We start from the raw sequence: 24,189 nt of genomic DNA on the forward strand, positions 1-24,189 counted from the left end.
AGTCGGTTGTGCTTAGTGGTGTCAGATAGCTAGTTTTCGTGGATGAATAGGTAGCTCTCTAGTGTTCTAGTCAAAAGTTAATTTATTGAAAAACACTGCATAACAGTATTATTAAGTATGGACGACCAGGGGTGCCCAAGATGCAAGACGACTAAATATAGGAATCCGTCGCTGAAACTGATGGTGAATGTGTGTGGTCATACACTGTAAGTGTTCAATTTACAGCAGCTAGTTAGCATACACAGCTAACTATATTACAGCTTGCAAACGTTTACAACTATCTAGCTAACACCAGTTACCTGGCTAAATAACATCGCTGCGATGGACAGCTAGGTATGCTCATGTTAACTGTTATTACAGGCTAGCTTGCACGAACATGAACAGCGGCGGGACTGTTTTATTATCTAGCTAGCTAGTGACCTCTCCATCTGGTTATTTTGGTCAACAGTGTTAATGGAGGTAGCAAAGCACTAGCTGAGCAGCTGACTTTGAAGGTCAGGTCAGGTCTTTTAACGTAAACCAGCGCAAATGTGGATACCTGGTTAGGTAGCTCGCTGTCTGTCAGGGCAACTTGCCATTCTGTTTTGCACAAGTCCTCGTATTGTTGCATATTTGTCGCAATGTTGTAGCCCTCTTGAATGAAGTTGCTACCACAGATGGCAGGCAAAGCGTGACACAAAAAAATGCAATAGAAAATACAAGTGTCAGTTAGCTTGGCATTTTGCTTTGTGGCGAACATGCGGGGACGCTGAGATTCGTTTATCTAATCACCCAAGAAACGATTATCTAAAACAGGTCCATGTTTCTCAAGTTGTGTAAGGTACCCAGACTGTATTTCCAGTTGTTTCTCTCTGAGGCAGACTAATTATGGAGACAGTCTGGCTTGAGTTTGGATATATTGCTAGATTACGATAAATAGGCTACTTGTATAGCATTTAGACAGCACGTGGACACATACCAACATCTAGCCATTATGTCAAGTTAATATTCAGATGTTCATGAGACAGTTATTTCGTGGGACACTTTCTTTGAGGCCCGGTGAGCGTAATTTTAATGAGTGTCCGGCGCGATAGCGATAGATTGAAAGTCTGCATTATCATTCCCCGCATGTAGTGTTCGGTTGTCTGGCACTGCTGCATGGAAACGAGAGAAGTCACTCTTCAGTCCTTGAGAAAACTCTGACTAACCTGTTGGTCTCTGTAATTAAGACCGCAGTTTTTAATGCAATGACAGTGCAACGTGTGGAAAATACAAGCGCCGTTATCGGAGGGCGGATGCTCTCTATGCGTCCTCCCCGAGTTTATTGACTTGACAAGGAAGTGCTGTTGCTTTCTCATCAGGTCGTTTTGCACATAACTCAGTACTGTGGTCAGCAGGGTCAGTGAGAGAGAGGGGAAGTACTTTTGATAGAAAGTTGCACATTCAGTGCCTTGATCGTGTTGTGCTTGTACTTCACATATGAGCGGGATGGTCCAGTGTCACTCCACTTGCTGCCTCTTGGTCTCTGTGATCTGCCCATCTGCCCATCTGCTTTATTGTATGCACCATACCTGCCTATCACTATGGCAATATGACACATTGTTCTGTCAACTGCTTTGCCTGCCTGTGCACCTGCCTACCTTAATGTGCGTTAAAGCTGTGCCTGACTCTGTCTGTTTGTCTGTCTACCCTTCTACCTGTCTATCTATGGGGAGCGTCGTGTCTGAACCAGTGCCAGCCTTGAGGACAGCTGACAAGCTTTCTAAAGTTGTTCCAGAGCGGACAGGCATGTGGAATGGCTGACATCTAAAATTAAACCCATAGCACATTTAGTTTCACACCGCCAGCGCCTGCTTATTTATTACCTACGCACGATTACGCAGTCAGATGTCCTTTGGCATTTGGGGCCCGTGGCAGCGCCGGGTGCAGATGACAGGTACTGGCATAATGTTCGCTGGAAACGGGGAGGCTGTTTGTGTCGAGCGAGGTTGGGGGGGTTCAGCTATCTTGCATTCCCTCCCCACATAGCCTTCATGTTGGTGTCACCCTGGACCCTGCTGGCCTGCCATCCTGCCGCAAAGAACAAAGGCCACTGTCATTCCACAACAAAACTCAGGCTGGCAGGCCTTTAACTTATGAACATGTTTTATGACCAGAACAGGGTTTTCATTCTGAATACGGTCTACTAAACTGCAACATGCATTTATAACTCTCTTATTTGTGTGTGGCTTTGATACATGGCACCAGTCATGTTGCCCTTCTCTGTGCTTTTCCAAGGGCTTCTCTAACCTTCTTATAGCATGGCACTCTGAACTGGACTGTACACTAAAGTGTGTCTTGACAAAGGCATATTACATTGATGAAGCCTCCTTTGATTACAGACAAATGTTTTTCCATACATCCACAACTTCCTTGCCTTTTTTACTACTTAAGCACAGTGTCTACATCCAGTCTTTGATCAACTTTGAGTTTCACACTGCACTCACAAAGTCAGTGTCTCCCTTAAAACACTCCTACCATTACATTGTTGTTTCTCACATGTAGAACTTTACATTGGCTGATACTGAAACATGTCTTCCCAATTCCTCTTTGTATTTAACTTGAATTACTGTGGTAACTTCCAGACTGTTTTGAGTCACCCTTGAGTTTAGTGTGATTGGCAAATTTTCGTAAATAAGGAGCAGCAGAGGACCCCACACTAATCCCTGAAGGACCCCACTTTCCACAACGTTTTGCTTTAATGAGATCCCTCTTATCATTACTCTTGAATTGAAGTTGAATCCCGGTTCAAATTCATTAACACCGACTGATTTCAGTTAAATAATCACATGAATAGTCACTGTGCTACTTTGTCAGATGTTGAAAATCCAAATAGCCTGTGTCATAGGCCAGATATGAGTTGACATTTCATAATTTCCTCAAGTAAGTCCAGGACTTTTCTTATGCATGATCTCCCTGAGTGGAAACTATATTAACTGTCTCTCATGATACATTGTACCAGGCTGATATAAAATTTCCCTTCGAGGGAAACTGTTGTTAGTCGGCCAGGCAGCTCAAAGTATGTGGGGCTTGCACACTAGTGCTGGAAGTGAGGCTGGATGTTCTACTGGTATGCTAGGCTTTTAGTGACAGGGATGTCATCAGAAAGCAGGGGAGGGAAACTGACAGGTGCATTGTCACTCAGTAGGTCCCCTTGCACATTTATTATTCACTCAAGCAACATTGTCTGTTTTTTTGAGTATGTGGTAGTGTCATGTATCACAAGGTGGTTGATAGTGCGTAGTGAACAGGTGAACAAAGCTCCAGTGTTCGTCCTGATGGCTGGTGGAAGTCCAGTGTGCAGTTAAGGGTGGAAGGAACAGGTGACTTTTTTCCTCCCAGTGCTGTCTGTGGGCCGTTTCACATGTGGGCCGCGGTGGGGGTTGGGTGTTGGTCGTGTTTCTGGCCCTACAGGGCGTCCTGTGTGCTGAGCAAGGCCCTGGTCTACGGTGGCTGTTGTGCTTACAGCTGCAGATGGAGAGATTAGCACAGCCCAGAAGGTGAGGGACAGCAGGACAGAGCAGAGATAAGCAGCTCACCTGTGGCGGCTGCCTTGGGAACAGCCTGGGGGAGTGGTGCTGGGATCTGCCATGCTTCTCTGCCACGACTCCTCCACTGTCGAGCTTAGGGTAAAGGGAAGGGGACAGCCAGGACTCACGGAAAGAACAGTGTGGATGGGGGTGGATAATGCGTTGGGTGTGGGTGTGGGTGATTCCCAGTATGACCGTCTTTAGTTGTGTCTTTTAGTGAGACGGACCTCGGTTGGTGTTTCTGACACAGGTCTGTAAAATCCACAGGGTGATCTTCATGGTTTAGTGGTTCTTATGAGTTTGACAGTCCTTTGTGGTGTTTGAATCTCACGCTCTCCATGCAGTTTAGGCCTTAGACCAGATTTTATGTGCCATTTCTTACATGATTTATTACGTTCTTCAAACTGTTAGCTAGCGTGCTAACTTTTGTGTCTGGGCTCGTCTTTATAAAAGTGAATTTTAGGATTAGTCTTGGCGAGGCTCAATTCATATTGAATGTAGTTTATATTCATTTTTTCTTTGAGGGTCTCTTCCTATTATTGGACCCTGGCCTGTAATTACCCTGCAGCTCCTTGCGGAGTGCACGGTCCACTCGAGCAGAGGGACCGGTAATGCCCCATGTCCGGCCTGTAGTGATGAATGGGCTCTTTGTGGGCCTGTGGAAACACGCAGTGACCCTCCATATGTTCAGACCCATGTGTCTGTGGTAGCCCAGGGCTAGGCGGAACATCTGCCCCAGCACTGCAGTGCATTAGAGTTTGGTCTGCTCAACTGCTCACTGATCAGTCAGTGCATTGTGGAAGTCTGGGCTGAGCAACAGGAGAGAAATAGAGGCGTGCTTGTCTTGCTCAACTCTTGTATGTGTAAACAGGGAAAATCCACAGCACAGCAGTTTCTACCTTTGCTGGTTTTACCAGTCTGATGTCACATGTGCTGATTAGACATAATGAGGCAAAATCTCACTTGCATTTAGGCTAGTTTGTCCACAGTTCAGGATACTTTGACCTCAGGTGTGGAATTATACATTTGTATTTAAGTTGACTTTTGTACCTATAGTAGTGTCAACTGTGGAAATGGACATAATATTTATAATATTGGATATAATATTGGATATATTAGAATGAATTTTAGTAATTATAGCAGTTACATCTCTTAGTTTTGTAAAAATGATACTTCTTCTGAGGCCATGTCTTGATATTGGAGTGGCTTAGAGTAGAGTCTTGAAAAGTTGCCTGTTTTGAAAAGTTGTGAATGAATTAATTGCTGGGAATGAGTTTGCAGGCTTTGTAACTAAATGCTCATAGTGTAATATATTGGTAATGTCTGTATTAGAGAAATGTGACCGTGGGCATTTGCCCCCACCCCCAATACATACACACACACACACACACACACACACACTTGAGCTGTTTCCTTTGTGTTGACCACACAAGGAAGATTCATTCTGTTTCCATTGACTTCTAGGAGCACCATATTGTTGTGAGTGATTGATGTTTAACTGTTAGCCAACTCAAAGGTGTGTATGGTTGCCAAGGGGCTGATTTTAGACTGAATGTGGAAGGCTTCTATTCCCTGTGCCGTGATTGGCTGGGCCGGTATCTTCCTCGTGTTTGGCATTAGTAGGTGACAGTAATGAGGGTTGTGCATTGTCTCAGACCAGTTCCATTTGTCCGTCACCTAGAGCTTCGCTGCACTAATAGGAGCCTTCACAAGCCAACAGACTTTGAGACCAACCGTCTCCTCTGAGGACTGCGGCAATCTCATCAAACACTGTGGATTCCTGTCATTTTTACGCCCTGACCTGCGCATTTGGCAAATCCCTGCACTCAAGTGAATGGTAGTTGAGGGTGATTGACATCTGAAACTAATTTGTTGTTCGCAAATACACGCCTTCATTCCCCTCTTACGGGATTATCTTTCTGGTTCTGCTGAAATGTTGGTTTGAAAATCTGCCAGAAAAGAAAAAAAACTTTTTTTTTCCCATTAAGCCATTGTTAATGCCGTTGCAAAATGCAGGTATCTCCTCGCGCACATTCATTTGGCGTAATTGCCGAGGTTCTCTGTATTATGGCAGCGAGGCTGGCGGTGTGTGTGATTTACAGTGGGTGAGTGTTGGCTCCGCAACAAGCGGCGCCTCCATTAACGAAAGGGCTTTTCAAGGGTGATTACAAGATGCTTAAAAAGCCCCAGAGCCCTCCCGAGGAGGCTAAAGAAGCGCCGCTGACAGCCAGATCTGGAGTGTGGCACGGACTTAGAGCCCAACGAGGGCTACTGAACAGGGGAATGCTCCCCAGCTCAGGAATTTCAAACTCCGTGGAGTTGGCCCTTCCCTCGGGAGATCAGTGCCTGCCGATGGGGTTACCTCACCTTTTTAATTCTTTTGAATTGCACAGGCTTATTAATATCAGAGCACTGCATTTGCATTGACAGTTTAAGAGAAGTAGAATTACAAGGAAAAACATACACTGTAAATAGTGTAAATTCTGAAATAATAATTCTAACATATGTGAACACATCCAACATATGCACAAAATATAATACATGTATGTGCCATTCTGCTGTGGCAAAATAAAGTCTTTTCTTTAAAAGTGGTGAGTTGAACCAAATTGACTTGAAAATTGCTGATCTTGCGCCTGTGGAAGACTCTAACGCGAGTAGTGTAAGATCGATCTGATTTTCTTTTCCGGGAGAATGGAATGGCTCATACGTCGCTATTGATTGCCAGGAGAAATTCTGTGAAATCGGCGTGGCGAATTAGCCCCCATGCAAATGAGACCAGCCCAATAGGCACCGCTGGCCGTGAACACATGCAGGTGCTGTCAGCCCTCGGCGTTTTGGGCACAGGCACCTTGCAGCGGAAGCTTCCAGACAGGTTGGGATATCACAGCCATCTATGTTGCCCAGTTGTACTTCCTTCATAAAACGACTCAGAAATACAAGCAACCACCTGTAAAGGCTATAATCGGTGATACTAGGTTTTATGATATCATATATATATATATATATATATATATATCTATGCAGTTAGATTTGTTAATATATAGTGCTAATCATCGCATTTCGTTATTTGTTGAGGCATGTGAAACAATATACTAGGCCTTCCTAGAGACACTCATTTCAGCTAAAACCGCTGTGAATCCCCTTAAGCTCAGCTGCCATGTCACATAGATGCTGCATTCACGGTATTAGCAGTTTGCTGCCAAGCAGCATTTTTACATTGGTTCGACACGCTGAACAGCATTTTACTCTTTATCTCAGCTTCTGATATTAGCTGCACTATCTCAGCCTCAGATGCATTTTTTGCTTTTCCTACATTACTGTGAAGTGCTCACCAAACCAAAGATTTGTACCTTATTTTTACAAGAATGGGATTACCATATATTATGAAGTGGGGGACATATGTAATGTAATCTACAAGAGCCCTGAAATTAATCAGTAAAATTACAGAAATATGTGGCATGTTTTATTGGCATGATTGATAAGTGTAGTTTATATAATATGTTGAGGTCTTCTTGCTGTCTTCATTTTTTGAATTCAGGCAAAAATGGCAGAAATAAATAGTCTATTGTTAAAAATTATTTCTGAAGAATTATTTTCTAACATGTAACAAAAAATATAGTTTGACGGCAAGATCATGTGGGTAATGGTTAATTTTAGCAGTTTTGTTTTCTTTACAAAGAAAATGTTTTGGTGTCTCCCAAATGAATAAATGTAAATGAAATAAATGTTTTGTTCTTTTGTATTTACATCTCCATTTGTACTGAATTATTCAATATTTAAACATGGAAGTGCTTTGAAATGTATCTGCAAAGTTGAAAATGAAACCTTAATTTGAAGCATCGTTTTTGCAATTATCACTGAAGCTATATTTTAATTTGGGGTCATTATTGTCAGTCTATTGAAGCACAAATTGCTTTGATCAGTGATTACTGATAAGTACCCGATCTTGCTAAGTCAGCCAGTTAGCAATGTTCTCAGCCTTCTTTGAGGCTGTGAGTGTTCTTATGTGCACATTGCCATTTGGCCATGCATGTGCATGTGTGTGTATATGTGCGTGTGTATGTGTGTTTTTGTGTCTTTGTGTGTCTGTATCTGTCTATGTGTGTGTGTGTCTGTGTCTGTGTCTGTGTGTATCTTTGTGTGTGTGTGTCTGTGTGCGTATGTGTGTGAATGTGTATGTGTGTGTGTGTGTGTGTCTGTGTCTGTGTGCGTGTGTGTGCATGTGTGTGTCTGTGTGTGTGTGTGTGTGCGTGTGTGTATGTGTGTGTGTGTGTGTCTGTGTGTGTGTCTGTGTCTGTGTGCGTGTGTGTGTATGTGTGTGTGTGTGTGTGTATGTGTGTGTGTGTGTGTGTGTGTGTGTGTGTGTGTGTCTGTGTGTGTGTCTGTGTGCGTGTGTGTGCATGTGTGTGTATGTGTGTGTATGTGTGTGTGTGTGTCTGTGTGTGTGTCTGTGTGTCTGTGTGCGCGCGCGTGCGTATGTGTGTCTGTGTGTGTCTGTGTGTCTGTGTGTGCGCGTGTGTGTATGTGCGTATGTGTGTGTCTGTGTGCGTGTGTGTGTGTGTGTGTGTGTGTGTGTGTGTGTGTATGCGCGTGTCTGTGTCTGTGTGTGTGTCTGTGTGCGTGTGTGTGCGGGTGTGTGTCTGTGTGCGTGTGTGTGTGTGTGTGTCTGTGTGTGCATGTGTGTGTTTGTGTGCGTGTGTGTGTGCATGTGTGTGTTTGTGTGCGTGTGTCTGTGTGCGCGCGTGTGTGTGTGTGTAAGATCCTGATGTGGCAGCTGTACCCTCTGCTCCTCAGGTGCGAGAGCTGTGTGGAGATGCTGTTTGTGCGTGGCTCTGGGAACTGTGTGCAGTGCGACACGCCGCTGAGGAAGAGCAACTTCCGCGTGCAGCTCTTCGAAGATCCTGCTGTGGACAAGGAAGTGGAGATCCGCAAGAAGGTCCTGAAAATGTGAGTGCAGACCGGGGGGGGGAGTATGTCAGAGTGTTAAGTGGGTGTGTATATGCGTTAGATAAGGGTAGATAGTGTGTCAAATAGTGTGTGTGTGTATGTGTATGTGTGTATGTGTGAGGGTGAGAGAGAGATGGGTTTTGTGTGGAACCTTAAGATGACTCTATGTGCTGTGCCTCCATGAACGCAGTCGGCATTGAACGGAAGTTTTCAAGATGTATCTTTGATGATGCAAGATCATAATGGAAATTGCCAGTGTTTAGCCTTAGATCTGAGTTTTTTTGTGTGCCACTGTTTCAGTGTGTGGTGGCAATATTTTGGTGGTGTCTTTTTCCTGGCATGGAAACAAGTGTTCCAGGGGCCTATAGGGCCGTAATGATGGACGCAACAGTGGAAATGGGTAGACTGAGTTTTTTGTGAATTTTGTCACGGCCATCGCCCAGCTTGTGGAGATCAAAGGATAGTTGTCTGACTTCAACCTTCTGATCAATTTCCTCAACTCCTGTATCACCTTATTTTATACTACGTGGAAACAGATATCATTTTCCAGCTTCTGTAAAGTTCCAGGGGAATACATCAGATAACAGAATGTTGAACCTGCATTATTTTTGTAGACGTCTGCTGAGAACGATTTAGCAGGATGCAATGTCATTTTGTTCAGATACTAAGAGGTATGAAAATTTTTGTTCATTGTACTTTTTGAAATTAGGTTTTGTAAAACATAGTGTGTTGCTCTTTTTTAGCTTTTCTGTGTCAAAAAGTCCAGATTTATAAGAGTTATATATGTATATATAAAATGTATCTATTTATTTATTCTATTTAATTATACGGGTGTATGTATGTGTGTTATATGAACTGTGTGGGCTGTGTATATGTGTGTGAAGTGAGATGCGATTATAGATGTGTGTATGTGTGTTCAACACATGGTGTGTGTGTGTGTGTGTGTGTGTGTGTGTGTGTGTGAGGTGAGGGGTGTGGGGGCTAGGTGTGTGTGTGTGAGTGAGGTGTGGGTGGGATTCTGCTCCTCCCTCTTCTTAAGCCTCCTTTGTCTTGGTAACAACAGTGTTTGTTTTGTAGACAAAGCCTCCCCTCCCAGCATCCCCAACTGTAGCGGGGCACTGCACACAGTAAACAACAAGAAGGGCCTTTCCCTGCCAGACGCCACACACTGGGCTCTCATGCAGTGCAGAACACCCACTCTTCCAGAGTGCCTGCTTCCATCAGCCCTGCATTTTGCGTATGGAAAAATACTACAGCTTTGCACAGAAATAGACCAAATTACAGAAAGTAACTGGCCTACATGAACAAGAGCTAGAATGTAGACTGAGCTCTCTGAACCCCCGCCCGCCCCTTCACTGGGGCCGAGTCAAAATTTGGGTCGCTTCTGTGGATCCTATGGGCAGTGGTTAAGTGGTCAACAATTTGATACTTGTTCAACTGTCTGCGCGGGTCAAGAATATATTTGTGTGTGTGGGTGCGTGCGTGCACACGCATTTATGTGCATACACGTGCATGTGAGCGTTTGTGCATGGGCATGCTTGAGTGTTTGTGTGTGCATGCACACTAATCAGGGTTTTGATCGTTATATTCGGGGTAACATGTCTGTATTTGGCAGGCTTTCCTTTGTGTCTCTGCGCTCTTTTTGTGGGATGATAGGATTTAGTTCTCCCTCTATTGTTCTGCCAATGCTGCGCAATTCATCTCTTTCATCAGACAAAGCCCTGCACATTTCCATATTTGCCGTGCTAACGAAGTCAGTGTAAACAGACAAACTGGCTGGCATTCAGATTTCTGTGCTATACCTAAGCTGGGTCAATCCCCTGGAATGTTCGAGGAAATAAATAAATATTTGGAAGTGCAAAGTTTCCATTCTTCTATACAGTTGTGTTTCTTTAAACCAGGTGCAGGAAACTCCAGAAAGTATTATAAGACAGTCTGCTCCTCATCCCAAGGGTTTATGGGGATCCAGACTTTTAGGTCTTTATTGAAGTTGGAATCAGAAATCAAAAAACTGCTTCTTCTCAACAACTGTAAAAGTATAAGACCTCAGGGAAGCTCATTTTCTCTGCCCCTGCCAGAAAACCACACTGTTTCAAACAGAATGTGCTGATTCTCAGTGCGAGAAAAACTGAATATTTGTGCTGTGCCGTAATGCCCCTATTGTCCCGTACAGCTACAACAAGAGAGACTCCGATTTCCCGAGCCTGAGGGAGTACAATGACTACCTGGAGCACGTGGAGGATATCGGTGAGATACTGGCTACTGTGTTGTTGCCTGTCAATTCTTGCATGTGTACAGCTTGGTGGAACTAGGGTGTGAAGCCTGGTTTGTTGGTGAAACATTCTGAACTGCATTGAAGAGACTCATTAGGCCGGAACTGATGCACAAAGAACATCCAAAGAAAATACAAAGCCACAAGGAAAATCCCATTAGCTGGTATTTTCCTTTTGTGTCGAGTATCCTTCTCGTTTTTTTTTTTATTCTCTGAGTCTTTGTGCCCCCAGTTGTGTTGGTTATTGTGGGAGTGGGAGGGTGGGGACGTGGGGCGTTTGAAAAGACACCCGCTGGGCCGGACAGGGTGATGCTGGAGAGCTCTGTGTCACCCGAGCCAGAGCGAGCCGGCGGGGGCGAGGACCCCGATCCGCTGGTCTCTCGGGCAGGCAGTGTGAAACGGGCACCGGCGCCAGGCAGGTGAGAGGTGTCAGGAAGCCGCGCTTCCCTCTGCCAGCTCTGAGAGGGTAGCAGCTCCCTCTCACACAGCGCAAGGCCCCCCTCCCAGCTCACCCTCACCGCAATCATATTCTAATTGATTCATATTGATGCAAATTGCCCAACAATCGGAGGATAGAGTTACAATGTGAAAATAGCCCTGAAACTATTGGCAGCCTGTGCCAGAGGCCTGGGGGACGCCTGCAGCCCTGGATATAACTGCTGCGCTCCCTTTTGGATGGAAATCAGAGGACACACTGTCCCGCGTTGGGAAAGTCAGGCTTGATCGGTTTTGATCTGTGACAATGAATGGCGTACAAAAAGGGGCAACCTCCGCTCACCTGTGTGCAGGTGTTGCCTTTTTTCTGGTTTTGTTCCTGCGTTTCCTCTCTCTGTAGACCACGGCTCATCCCTCTTTTCTCTCCACGCAGTCTTTAACCTGACGAACAATGTGGACGTGGAGGCTACCAAACAGATAATGGAGCAGTACCAGAGGGAGAACAGAGACATCATTCAGAAGAACAAAGTCAAATTGGTCAGTACCTGTTTCTGCTGGCTGTGATGGGCAAGTCTGATCTGCACACCCCCCCCACCCCATTTCTGTCAGCCAGTATTCTTACATTCATAAGTTTGTTTGGAAAGATTGTGCGGTCGCTTTGTGTAGTTTCTGTGTAGGTGTTTTGCGGTGGATAGGTGCAGTGAGCAGCTGTGTGCCTCTGTCTCAGACGCGGGAGCAGGAGGAGCTGGAGGAGCTGCTGCTGCTGGAGCAGCAGGGCAATGAGCAGCGCAGGCTGGAGACCCTGCAGGAGGAGCAGAGGCAGCTGGTGGCCAAGAGGAAGAACAAACAGGCCCTGCTGGATGAGCTGGTGAGACACACACACGGTCTCTCACACACACACACACACACACACACACACACGGTCTCTCACACACACACACACACACACACACACACACACACACACACACACACACACGGTCTCTCACACACACACACACACACACACACACACACACGGTCTCTCACACACACACACACACACACACACACACACACACGGTCTCTCACACACACACACACACACACACACACACACACACGGTCTCTCACACACACACACACACACACACACACACACACGGTCTCTCACACACACACACACACACACACACACACGGTCTCTCTCTCACACACACACACACACACACGCACACACACACACACACACACACACACACACATGGTCTCACATACAATCACACACACACACACTGTCTCACATACAAACACACACATACACACACACACACACACACACAGTCTCACACACACTGTCTCACATACAAACACACACACACACAGTCTCACACACACTGTCTCACATACAAACACACACACACACACACACACACACACACACACACACAGTCTCACACACACTGTCTCACATACAAACACACACACACACAGTCTCACACACACTGTCTCACATACAAACACACACACACACACACACACACACACACACACACACACACACACACACACAGTCTCACACACACACACACACATGGTCTCACATACAATCACACACACACACACACACACACACACACTGTCTCACATACAAACACACACATACACACACACACACACACACACACACACACACACACGGTCTCGCATACAATCACACACACACACACACACACACACACACACACGGTCTCACACACACTGTCACACACACACACACACGGTCTCACACACACACACACACACACACAGCTTCCCACACTCATACCCACATACACCGCATACGCATGCTCACTTGCTCACACCCACCCACACACAGACAAATACACCCCTGCACACATGCACGCAGTTAAACTACAGCTCTAAAAATGTCCCACTTTGTAAGTCACTTTGGATGAGAGCATCGGCCAAATGAATAATTCATGTGTACGGAGTCTGGAAGGGGAGCGGTGCTTTGTGTGCAGGACAGGGAAGGTGAGAGAGCCGTGCTCTCCGAAGGCCACCGTCATCATGGTGTAGCACAATGTCACAGTGACTGAAGGAAGATCACTGCCATGCCATAGTTAGTTACTGTATGATAATTACTCAAAGCTGAGGTGTTACAGTTGTCCAGGGAAAAGGACTGATAAGGTGTTCAGTAAGGAGGCAGCAGCTGGACGGTGGTCACTCACGCATGCTGGTTAATAGTCACAGGATGCATTGGTGTTAGCCAGCTTGCTCGCATGGGCTGTGTGCACGCTCACCCATTCTTGGGCTACATTTCTGAGGTGCTCTGTGGCCATTAACATTCTGTGGCACTGGAAGTCTCCTGGCTCCGTTGTCTCCAGCTGAATGCCTGTGCGATTGGCCTCCCCGTTGACTGGTAAAGGCCTATTACTGGGAGCAGGGGGAGTGCCTTGTTTGTTTAACAAGTGCCCTGTTGTCAGCAGGGGATGAACGAGGAGCCTCCCAGGGGTTGCCCCCGTGTTCAGCTTGCTTCACAGGCCACACACTCAGTGGAATTGCACGCTCACACAGCAATAAAAACCCATACAAAACACATACGTCCTGCAAAAGGCACAACTCATACACAGGTACTTGTCATCACTCACTTGAATTAGATAAGCCCAATATTATCATCTATATCATAAGATGATAATAATATATATAATATAATAATATATATATCATAAGATCAAATTGAGGAAGAGCTACAGTATAATACATACTATTTAAGTTCAGGTACAGTGCATCTGAAAATGCATGATTCTGGTTCGAGCTACTTCAAAAGCCCGAAAATCAAAGCCAATAGTGTGGATGTTGTGTGCAAAGTCAAAATGCCAGAAACTATGTTGAGCGCTTGAGCTTTTATTTGCTGTTTACTCTCTGATCGTCTTGCAGGGCCGGGCGCTGCTCATGCTCTGACACTGTGCGAAAGCCGGCTCGCGGCGCACCTAAATGAGTGACGAAGTCATATTAGTCACGCTTCACTCGAGCCATTTCAAAGGGAGGATCTGAAGTGCGCAGGCAGGAGCAGCTCAGCCTCTGTTTGCCTGTGCAGGCAAAGCCGAATGGGGCGCTTTTATTTGGAGAGGTGGGGCGGGGGCGAGCCCCTCCTCTCCCATCCTGCGTAGGGCAGCCAAGGAGCCTGCTGAGTGTCCAGCACCCTTCAGCCAAAAATCATGAAACCAGTTTTTAGGCAGGTCCATCTGAGTCACTGCATGCAGGGGGTGCATCTTCTCTGCTGGCTCTGTGCTGTACCCCCATCCCAGCACGGGACATGCCCGGTGTTCCATTTATACACTTAAGTGGGGACCTCAGTGCTGCTGTGTTCACAGTCACTATGCATAGTACGGGCCGCAGATTATAGGGGGCATAATTACTGGTGGCAGGGCTAAGCTGTGCAGAACAGGCAAGGCTGAATCACAGCCCGGGCTGCTGAGGGTGCTTTCTGTTGGGGGATCATCTGCAACAACATCTGCTTATCCTCATCATACCTTCTTTTGCCCTGTGCAAGGGAGCCATTCTCTTTCCCTCACAGCATACACTAAGCATGCACTAGACATTACAACAATGCTGCCTGAAGACATAACACAACGTTAGTAAATGTAAAATGAAAGCTTAAATCCCGTCCTGGACAGCATTTCCGTTTCTGCCACTGGGTTTATCAGTAGGTTTTAGATAAACTGTAAACTGCCCTGCAGCTGTTGGAATTCCCGCCTCTCCCTCCGTGAGAGGCTGTGTAGCTGCCTGTGCTCTCCGCCCTGTGTGAGAGGCTGTGTAGCTGCCTGTGCTCTCCGCCCTGTGTGAGAGGCTGTGTAGCTGCCTGTGCTCTCCGCCCTGTGTAGCTGCCTGTGCTCTCGGCCCTGTGTGAGAGGCTGTGTAGCTGCCTGTGCTCTCAGCCATGTGTGAGAGGCTGTGTAGCTGCCTGTGCTCTCGGCCCTGTGTAGCTGCCTGTGCTCTCAGCCCTGTGTGAGAGGCTGTGTAGCTGCCTGTGCTCTCAGCCCTGTGTGAGAGGCTGTGTAGCTGCCTGTGCTCTCAGCCCTGTGTGAGAGGCTGTGTAGCTGCCTGTGCTCTCAGCCATGTGTGAGAGGCTGTGTAGCTGCCTGTGCTCTCCGCCCTGTGTGAGAGGCTGTGTAGCTGCTCGTGCTCTCCGCCCTGTGTGAGAGGCTGTGTAGCTGCTCGTGCTCTCAGCCCTGTGTGAGAGACTGTGTAATTGCTTGTGCTCACAGCCCTGTGCTTTCACCTTGGCAGGGCTCCACCGGAGAGGTTGAAATGCGTGGCCTTGGCCTAATGGAGGAGGAGACGCTGCACAGGCCGCTGCGGTTTACCTGCCTTTTAGTGTTTATTCGCTTGCGAGCTGCTAATTGTTTACAGCGCAGGCCTGCATTTGAATGTTCAAACTGTCCATCCAGTTGTGTTGCATGTTTCTTTAAAGCATTCCTATAGGGCATTTCATTTACAAATTTACCTAGGGCTAATAAAGTGGACGTGTTCCTTAAGGTCATGTCACTGTCAAAATGCAGTTACTGGAGATCTCAATAACATAGCACACACATTGTAGGGAAGTGTTCAGGACTTCAGAAAACGGGGTAATTCAGTAAATATTGACAATTTTAAGAATTAATATCAAATGTGCTTTAAACGTGAATTTCGCTTTTGTTTAACTTACATTGAACATACATTGGTTTAGGCACAGTAACACTCTCATTTCACTCAGAGCTGGGTCCTGTGTGCTAGGTCTCTCCATTCATGTGTCCATCTGGCATTGCGCACTGAAGTTTTCACCTTTCTGCTTGATGTAAAATGGTTTTCATTGCCGTCCGTGCCAGAACAAACACGACACTTCACTTTTCATGTCTCTTAATTGTTCCCCCTGTACGATCTTGAGCTCATCATCTGTAGAATTGCACTTCATCGTTTGTCCAGGAAGTTCATTAACAATCCATTTTGATTCCATGTTTATTTAATCAAAGCCATTTCTGAGAAATGAGACGGGGAAAAGTGAGACAGGGACTGTTTATTTAAGAGGGAAACTCCCATTCATCGTCAATATTGACGACATGTAATAGTGTTAAAAGATTGTTTAATTTTATAAAGTGTGTCTGCACGCTTTTGAATTTGTTCTATGTTTTTGTTTTAGTAAACCTTTTTCAAATCATTTGTTATCTTCTATGATAGCTTTGCCTAAAAGTGATTAGCATAAATCTTTCTTCTCACTCTGTTTTTATTGATATGAGGGTGTTCCATGTGTGCGCTTCTAATCCGTGTGTGTGTGTGTGTGTGTGTGTGTGTGTGTGTGTGTGTGTGCGCGTGCATTTCCTCTGTGCTTGCCTCTGCAGGAGAGCTCCCAGCTGCCTGCCACCCTGCTCCTGGCCCAGCATAAGGACCGGGCCGCCCAGCTCGAGACCCAGCTGGAGAGGCAGCGGCAGGTGGTCAAGCCCACCATTTTCTCCACGGGCATCCCCATGGTGAGTATGCAGAGCGGGGCTGAGGGAAAGCTGGAGAGACGCCTGGGCCCCCGGGCTTCTCGGCGCTGTACTGGTAGTTTTTAGCGCGGTGAGCTAACCCCTCACCTGACCGGGCTGACGTCGTGCCGCGGCAGGGCCCTGTGGGTGAGTATATCGGAGAGGCTGACGGTTTTGCGCAAGCTTTCCCTCTCGCCTCTCTTGTGCGTGCGACCGCAGCCCTGATCCGGCCTGTCAGCCCCGCACCTTCTCGGGCCGCTGGGATGAGGTCTCCCCCGGCTCTGACGAGCACCGCTGTTTACATTCAGGTGTGTTGAAGCCTTCCATTTGGCAGCGGCTCTGCGTTTCGCCCATTCGCTTTCATTTCCTCCCGATCAGATTAGACCTCCCCCGCCCTCCCCCCCTCCCCTTTCTCTCTGTGAGAGACACGTTTCAGTTTCCCAGGACAGCGGTGCGTGAGAAATACAAACCCTGGCTCAACCCTCACCTATACAACTGGGAGGCAGAATGGAGATGTCAGCGTGACGCTGCTGTCTCTGCGCAGACGGGCGCTGGGAGAGCGTGAAGGGCTGCGCATGCGTTTGCTGGTGATGAATGTGAGGCAGGCAGCCCCGTGCTGGGAGGGAGGTGGGAGGCGGGGCGAAAACCGAACGGTCTCGCACGCTGCTTACCCTCTACCTGTCTGTGCGTACATTTATTATTGATATGCATTGCCGTGTTGGCAGTCACTCTCATGCGCCGTGAGTTACTGTCTGCTAGAAATTTACTCATTATGCTTTCTGTATTCTGTAACCCATTTATTAGCTGTGGTTTCCTGCCGCTGCAGTGAAGGTTTAGGACTTTAGATTAAAACAGCAGTACAACAGCACCCTGACCCGCACTGTTCAGGTTCTCGGTCCAGTGCTCTAATAGCTTCACATAGCTTCACGTAAGTTTTGAGGTTTGTTAAAACTCACACAAGTCTATTCATTCATTGAGCACGTTTTGATATTTGAGGTGGCCTTAAGCCCTGCTCACACTGAACCTAGCTCCAGTAAAAATGCTAGTTAAATTTTTTCCCCCCACTATTCTATGAGGTGTGAATACCACGGTATCCCCTACAGGAATTTTCCTTTTTCAGACCCCGGTCATGCAAGTGGGAAGATTCCTTTTTCTTTGCTGTGTGAATAGAACAGGAAGAATGGTGCCCCTCCAGATCTTATTCAAATAAATAACTGTCCTGTGCAGTGATGCATGGGGATTAAAATAGACATGTTTCACTGGAACTAATATAACACTGGAGCGTCAGTAGTTTTTATTTTTCAGTCTGGATAAGAATATCTGCTAAATATTTTTTGAAGGTTTTTGCAGGTTTTTGAATAATAATTTAGTCTCTTGCTCACTATAGATAACATTGTGGCATTGAAGGAGTAAAGCGTGATAGAAAAACGAAATGCGGTGGTGGCTGTCACAGTAGTTCAATGCCAGCTTGCCGTGGAATTTGCCTGTTTTATGTAGTTGGAGTGAATGTGGCTGTGTCTGTTTCCTGAGTCTCTTTCCAAAAAAGGACAGTCATAATAGAAAAGCTGTAACAGATGCCATGTTGTGCGCTGGCAGATCCTAACCCATGCCAAAAAGAAGACGTCCGAGTGAATTTATTGTAGTCCTCAGACCTGCTGCGAGTTTGTGGGTCGGCCGTATGGCTGAAATGCGAGATTTATTTAATGTAGCGTTCGACATCGATTGCGGCCGTGACACCGCGCTGACCCGGCGAACGCGGGAGAGGCGAACACCGCGCGTGTCCTCGGGGTGTCTCAAATCCTGCCCGGTCACCCCCCCCCCACCGCCCCCGCCCCCATCCCCCCCGGTGATCTCATCATCCTGCCAGTCACCCAGATGATGTCATCCTTAATGCGCTCGGCCGGTCCCTCTCCTCCTGCCCCTTTGTCTTCCTGAGGAGCGATGCCCTGTGTTTCAGGCTGCCTTTAGGTTACGGGCTGGGGTTCTGCTGCAGGTCGCCTCTCCTCTTCCATTATCCTTATCATTACATTAGCCCCCCCCCCCCGCCAGCTTGCCCGCAGCACAAACACGCAGGTAAGCGCAGGCTGGAACCTGCACCCCGCTCTAATGATAGTCACAGATGAGTGACAGCGTCTCGCAAAGGTGATAAATCCCTCTCAGCACCTCTGAAATGTTTATTCAGAGAAGTGCCTTTAGCAGGGTGAGGAGGGCGGAGAGTTAGCGAGAGAATTTAGATAGAGATTGAGTAGATTTTAGAAGAATTTAATTAGGTAAAAGCTCCAATCCAATATGCACTACACCACCACCAACACCAGCACTAGAGAGTTTAGCAGGAGTAGAGGGTTTGCCCCTGGGTTTGAGGTTCTGTCTCACTCTCCTATGGGAAAATGTATGCTGTCCTAGCTGACCAGAATCAGCACAGGATCTAATCGGCCTGTGCAAATCTGGCATGTCGAGGGAGAAGAGGGCAGCTCTGCCCTTACGGGCAATGGTTTACCATTCTCACTAAAGGTTCCCTCTGGCTTCGACACTCCCACATCATCTCCATGCAGCTGAGCGCACTAGATCTACACCCATCAGACTTTGTTCTATCTGTCTGAATGACTGATATGTGGTAAGTCCGGCATTAGCAAAGTTGCTGATAGAGAAGAACGTACAGTATTGTTGGTCTTGGCAGTCGTCTCGTCCTTTCTTTTTTTTCCCCCTGGATGTTATTCCTCCGTGTTAAGCTGGAGGCCTGAACGCAGGGCTCAGCAGATCTCTCGGTGTTTTCTGAGGCCTCGGCGGCCGTGGAGCTGGTGGGGGGGGGGGGGGGGTGGCGGCCCCTGGTGAGCCGCGCCGAACCCGGGTGCCGGGGGCCTCAGCTGGTGGAAATCCCAGGGAGTGCGGTTTTCGTCTACACCCCCCCCCCCACCCCTGCTTCTGAGCCTCGCGGATTTAACCGCTGTTTGGGTTGGTGGGAGTTCAAGCCGTGCTGGATTTCAGCGGAAAATTTTGTCCGTTTATTTATTTATTAACTTATTTATTTGCACGTTTATTTGTATTTCTTTCTTTCGTGGTGTCTTGATGAAATCTTCAGCTTTTAGCTTCGGGACAGGGGCAGCAAGCCCGATGAAAGTTTTTTTTTGTTTTGTTTTTTAAACGAATTTAAACCCTTTGAAGTGTGAAGTGTTTTGCATTATGAAAATGAAGGTCGCCGTCGGAGCGCGTGAAGCTGATCCACATCTTTTTGAGTAATGAGCCACGTTACGGGAGAAAGCTTGTCGGCGTTGCCCTGACAGTGCTGGAATGGCACCTGACAGTTGCGCCGTGAGGTGAAGCGCGGAGCGGGAATGACTCGTCCTTCAGGTCCGCTGTCGATCACGCGGCGGCACCGCCGCCGCGCTCAGTCGGAGGCCAAAGGGCGGGTGTTTTGGGTAGACAAACAAATGATACCATTGTCTCATCGTGGGATGGGGGGGGGTGGAGGCGGGGGGGGGGGGTGGTGAGAGAGATGAAAGCAAGTGATGTGAATGGCTTACAGGTCAAGGTGAGCTGTCAGTGGGGATAGCATATTTCCCCAGTGTGGTGGAGCCGCTCAGCGATTGCGCCACAGTTGTCTCTGTGGAATCCGAACCTCACGTATCTTTGGAGGACTCCTCTAAAAGCACGCGTTGCTGCAGCGCGCGGCGGTTAGCGATGTCGGGCGCACGTGCCCCCTCTGGGCGCGCTGCTCGCCGGCCTGCGATATGCGAGCAATGCCCCCGCCCCCCCCTCGCCCCCCTGCTCCCTGTGTGGCCCCCGTGATCCCCCCCCTCTTCGAGGGCCGCCGGGGGGGGGGGGGGGGGGAGCGGCGCGGAGGCAGGAACTGAGTCCAGGTGCAGCGGGCTTTGGTGTGATCCGCGGGAATGGGCCCGGTCTTGCCCGGGGAAAGTGCCTGGAGTAATCCCTCACTTTGTAGTACTCCAGCAGACAAAGGAGGCTTTCCCTGTGGCGGTGCCGCCGTCCCGATCGCACACATCGCCCTGGCGCCGCGCCCGAGGAGACCCGACGCGGCGCGCGCGGGCCGGCCTGTTCAGCAGCGGCTCAGCCAGGGATGCAGCAGTTTGCTCAGTGTGTGTCTGTGTGTGTGTTGGTGGTACGTCACTTCCTCTCACTCCCAGATGTGTAGGCCTGTAATACTCTGACTCCATTATGGAAGAGGCTCCCATTGTTGCATGACTTTTAAGCCATTAATGCTATTAGTATGCACACGTCACTGAGAGCATTTCATCCTTACAGGAACATTAAATGTCTTTGAAATCATAGCAGCTTTGAATAACTGATAAAATATGAATGCGATTCACCAAGAAGTTCCAAACAGGTCATGTAAATTGTGGTCTCAACTCCCCGTGTTTACACTGATATTTTCATTTCATTCATATGGGAGGGATGTGTGTGAGTGAGGTGGAGCTGAAATCTGTCAATGTGCTTAGACTTGCTTCACAGGTGATTTAGCAGTGAAAAATGATTAGCGTTTTTCCTGAGGACCCTCTGAAACTCCCTCTGAGGCCCCTCGGGGTCCCCCTCCCCCCTCCCCCCCGGTTTGGGAACCCACGCTCAGGGCTCTCCAGCCTGCATGAGCGTGCACGTTTGCACCTTTCCATATTTCACCCTCCCGCGTCTCGCCCTGTGCGTCCGGACGGCCCGCATCAACAGCTGCCTCTGTTGTCCGTGCTTCAGCGGGTCTGACCTCCCAGGAATCCGTTCACCTTTGTCCAGCTTTCATCGCCGGCTTAAATAAAACATCCTGCGGCCAGAGGGGGCGATCCCCCCCACTGCCGCCCCGCCCCGCCCCGGACGGCCAGAGCAGCTGACATGCCTTTTCGTGTGCCTCTGATGAGGGCCAAAAGTTTATCCCGAAACCCAGATGTATACCGCGGTAAATTTACCCAGCGTCCTCCGTGGGCCGGTGGGGGCCCCTCCGTGCTCACTGCGGTGTGCTGGAATCACAACGGACCACAGGAAGCGTACACACTGCTAGCTCTGTTTGTATACCTCTGCCTGGGGCTTGGCTTGGATATTTGGTGCTGTGAGAGCTGCCTGGCTTTAATCAGCTAATCTCATGCCCACTTATATGTCATCCGCTTCGAGTGGGAGGAGCGGAGCGGTGAGGCAGCCATGGTTAGGGATACGACGGCAGTGGATTAGTATTGAAATGAGTGCGGATTTGAAAGTCAAATTCGTTCTAGCCAGTGTTTGGCTGCAGGATAGGTTATCTTGGGTGTTTGTCAGTGCTTAGCTCATAATGCGTGGCCTTAAGGAAATATTGTTCAGAGATTTTGACTTTTTTCACTTTTTGGATAATTTGCTTACAGTAAAATCTGTTATTTTCAACAGAACTTGGAAAAAGTAAAGCACCCAGCTTAAGGCTACTGGCTAATGAGAGTAGACCTCCTCCATGTGGGTGATGTGGAGTGCTCTGGGGGTTAGCAGGCTGGCCTGGTGCCTCCAGGAAGTGAGACAGGGTTAAAAACTGGTGTACCAGGCGTGCCAAATTATTAATATATTTGCATGGCAGGAACACCTATCCTGGGCAGTGAGCACCTATTACACAATGTCTGTTACTATAATTGGTTATTCCCTAAAGCAATTCGGGTGAAGTACCAAGCTCAGTGATGCTGTGTAGGGCACTACCTGGGAATCAAACCCACAGCCATTAGATACAAGCCCAGTTCTGTAACCACTGCTGCGCTTCTGTTCCTCCAGCGAGAAATAGTCTCCAACTTCCTTCACATTTGCTTCATATTTATATCATTCCTCAGCCTTCAATTGTTGTATGACTACAGTGAATACAATCTGCCCAAAGCCATGTAATTTACAGTGTGAGTTGACAGCACAGCCACATTACTAAAGGAGCTCCAGTACATTTTTTTCTACGAGAATAAGATGGGTTTGAAAGTTTTATTGTGAAAGGTGAGGCAGTTTTAAAGGCAGCTAGGTAGCTTGCTGGCCTGTATAACTATCAAGTACATGTAAACATTGTTAAGTTGTTAAATGATGATAAGCCAGGAAGTCTGTAAATATATGGATTCGTGTTGTAAATAAATCAGTGGAATAAACTGGGTCAAGTATTTGTTGATACCGGTTGCTTCATATAATTGGGGGACTGTTCAGGTGTCAAGCACCAGAAATTACAACTATTTTACCTCGTGGCATTTTTTGTGACAGTTGTCCTAACCCTAGGGACTGAATTTGGGTCAGTATTCACCTTTTCACAGAATAGCTGCGGCCAAGATTGCGTTGCGTAAGGTGATCCAGGATCAGCTGGAACAGGAAGAACTGGGAGCCATTACTTTGCTCAAATTTTCTGTGTGGTTCCTGGGAAGTGCGAGAGCATATTTCGCAGGAAATATAGGTGTGTCCTTAGGCCTGCCATATAACAGACTCTGAGTTTCATTTTAAGTTTCATTTTTAGCGGAGAGTTTGTAACTGGGCTTTGTTTAGTGGTGATTGCTATTCAGTTTTCCACAGCATGGACTCCACAAAGCCCTAAGATTATGTCTCTGTATATTCACATGGAGACTGTGGACAGACACATGCGGAATGACCGCACTGTGCTGTATAAGGGCCAGGAGGGGCTGAGCGCTCATAGCTACTGTGAGAGGTGAGAGCGAAGGGGAAATAGAGAGCCTATCAGAGTAAGAGTACTGTCTCTGAGAAAGAGAGAGAGGGAGAGAGCTTCCCTGTGGAACAGGTTTAGCAGGTCTAACAAGACTCAGCTTGCAGTGCGGTGCATGACTGCCTCTCTGGAGGTCAGCCCAGAGGTCAGCTCAACTGGAGCGTGCCAAGCCCGAGCTGGTATGCTGTGAGAGAGCATGAGCTACGCGTGTGAACCGTAGTGTTAGACACTCTAGTGCTGCTGCGTTGGTGCTTATTGTTACTGCTCCCTCTCTTCCACGTGCGCATGCTTTAGCAACACAGATGCATGCTAGTGGCGCCAGTCATGCAAATTGAAATGAAATTGAACGGGAGGAAGTTGGAGCCCAACACGGAAGGGACGGCAGGCCCTTAGAGGGTGGAGGAGAGGGGATCGGGTTGAGGACGGAGGGAGAGGGGGAGGGAGAGAGGGGGAAAGGGATGAGACGGGGAGAGGCAGGATGTTGTCAGAGCGGCCGGCGCTCCCCCAGGTGCGAGGAGCAGGCGTGTGACTGCGCTGCGTGAGCGCTGCTGGCTCTGTGGCCCGGGTCCAGCGCGGCGCTGGATCTTTGCAGGTTTCCTGGCGAAGCGTCCGCTCTCAAGATCGGGCAGGGGGGACGGAGGTGGCGTCTGTCGCCCCCGCCGCGCCGTGTCCGAGCGCAGCCCGCTGGGCAGGCCCAGATGCTCGGGCAGGAGTCGGAGTGCCATGCAGGAGCGTGCACAACTCTCACTCTGGAACTGCAGCTGAATATGAGCGAGTGAGTCAGAGGTGGAGTGGGGGGGGGGGGGGGGGCTGGACATCTGCTGCTGTTTGTACCTATGCCCGAGTCAGCGTGTGTGTGTA

The 24,189-nt window shown here is 48.1% G+C and overlaps 1 protein-coding gene across 1 annotated transcript in view; it reads left to right on the forward strand.

Moving 5' to 3' along the window:
- Nucleotides 1–24,189, forward strand: part of mnat1 (MNAT1 component of CDK activating kinase) — a 48,035-nt gene continuing 23,846 nt past the window's right edge. The window contains exons 1-6 of the mRNA XM_036542473.1: nucleotides 1–206; nucleotides 8,343–8,495; nucleotides 10,669–10,742; nucleotides 11,636–11,739; nucleotides 11,930–12,070; nucleotides 16,563–16,691. Coding sequence (XP_036398366.1) covers nucleotides 118–206; nucleotides 8,343–8,495; nucleotides 10,669–10,742; nucleotides 11,636–11,739; nucleotides 11,930–12,070; nucleotides 16,563–16,691 — 690 coding nt within the window. The 5' untranslated portion in view covers nucleotides 1–117. The remainder of the gene's footprint in view (nucleotides 207–8,342; nucleotides 8,496–10,668; nucleotides 10,743–11,635; nucleotides 11,740–11,929; nucleotides 12,071–16,562; nucleotides 16,692–24,189) is intronic.

This window comes from Megalops cyprinoides, chromosome 12, assembly GCF_013368585.1.
Source record: "Megalops cyprinoides isolate fMegCyp1 chromosome 12, fMegCyp1.pri, whole genome shotgun sequence".
Lineage (NCBI taxonomy): Eukaryota > Metazoa > Chordata > Actinopteri > Elopiformes > Megalopidae > Megalops > Megalops cyprinoides.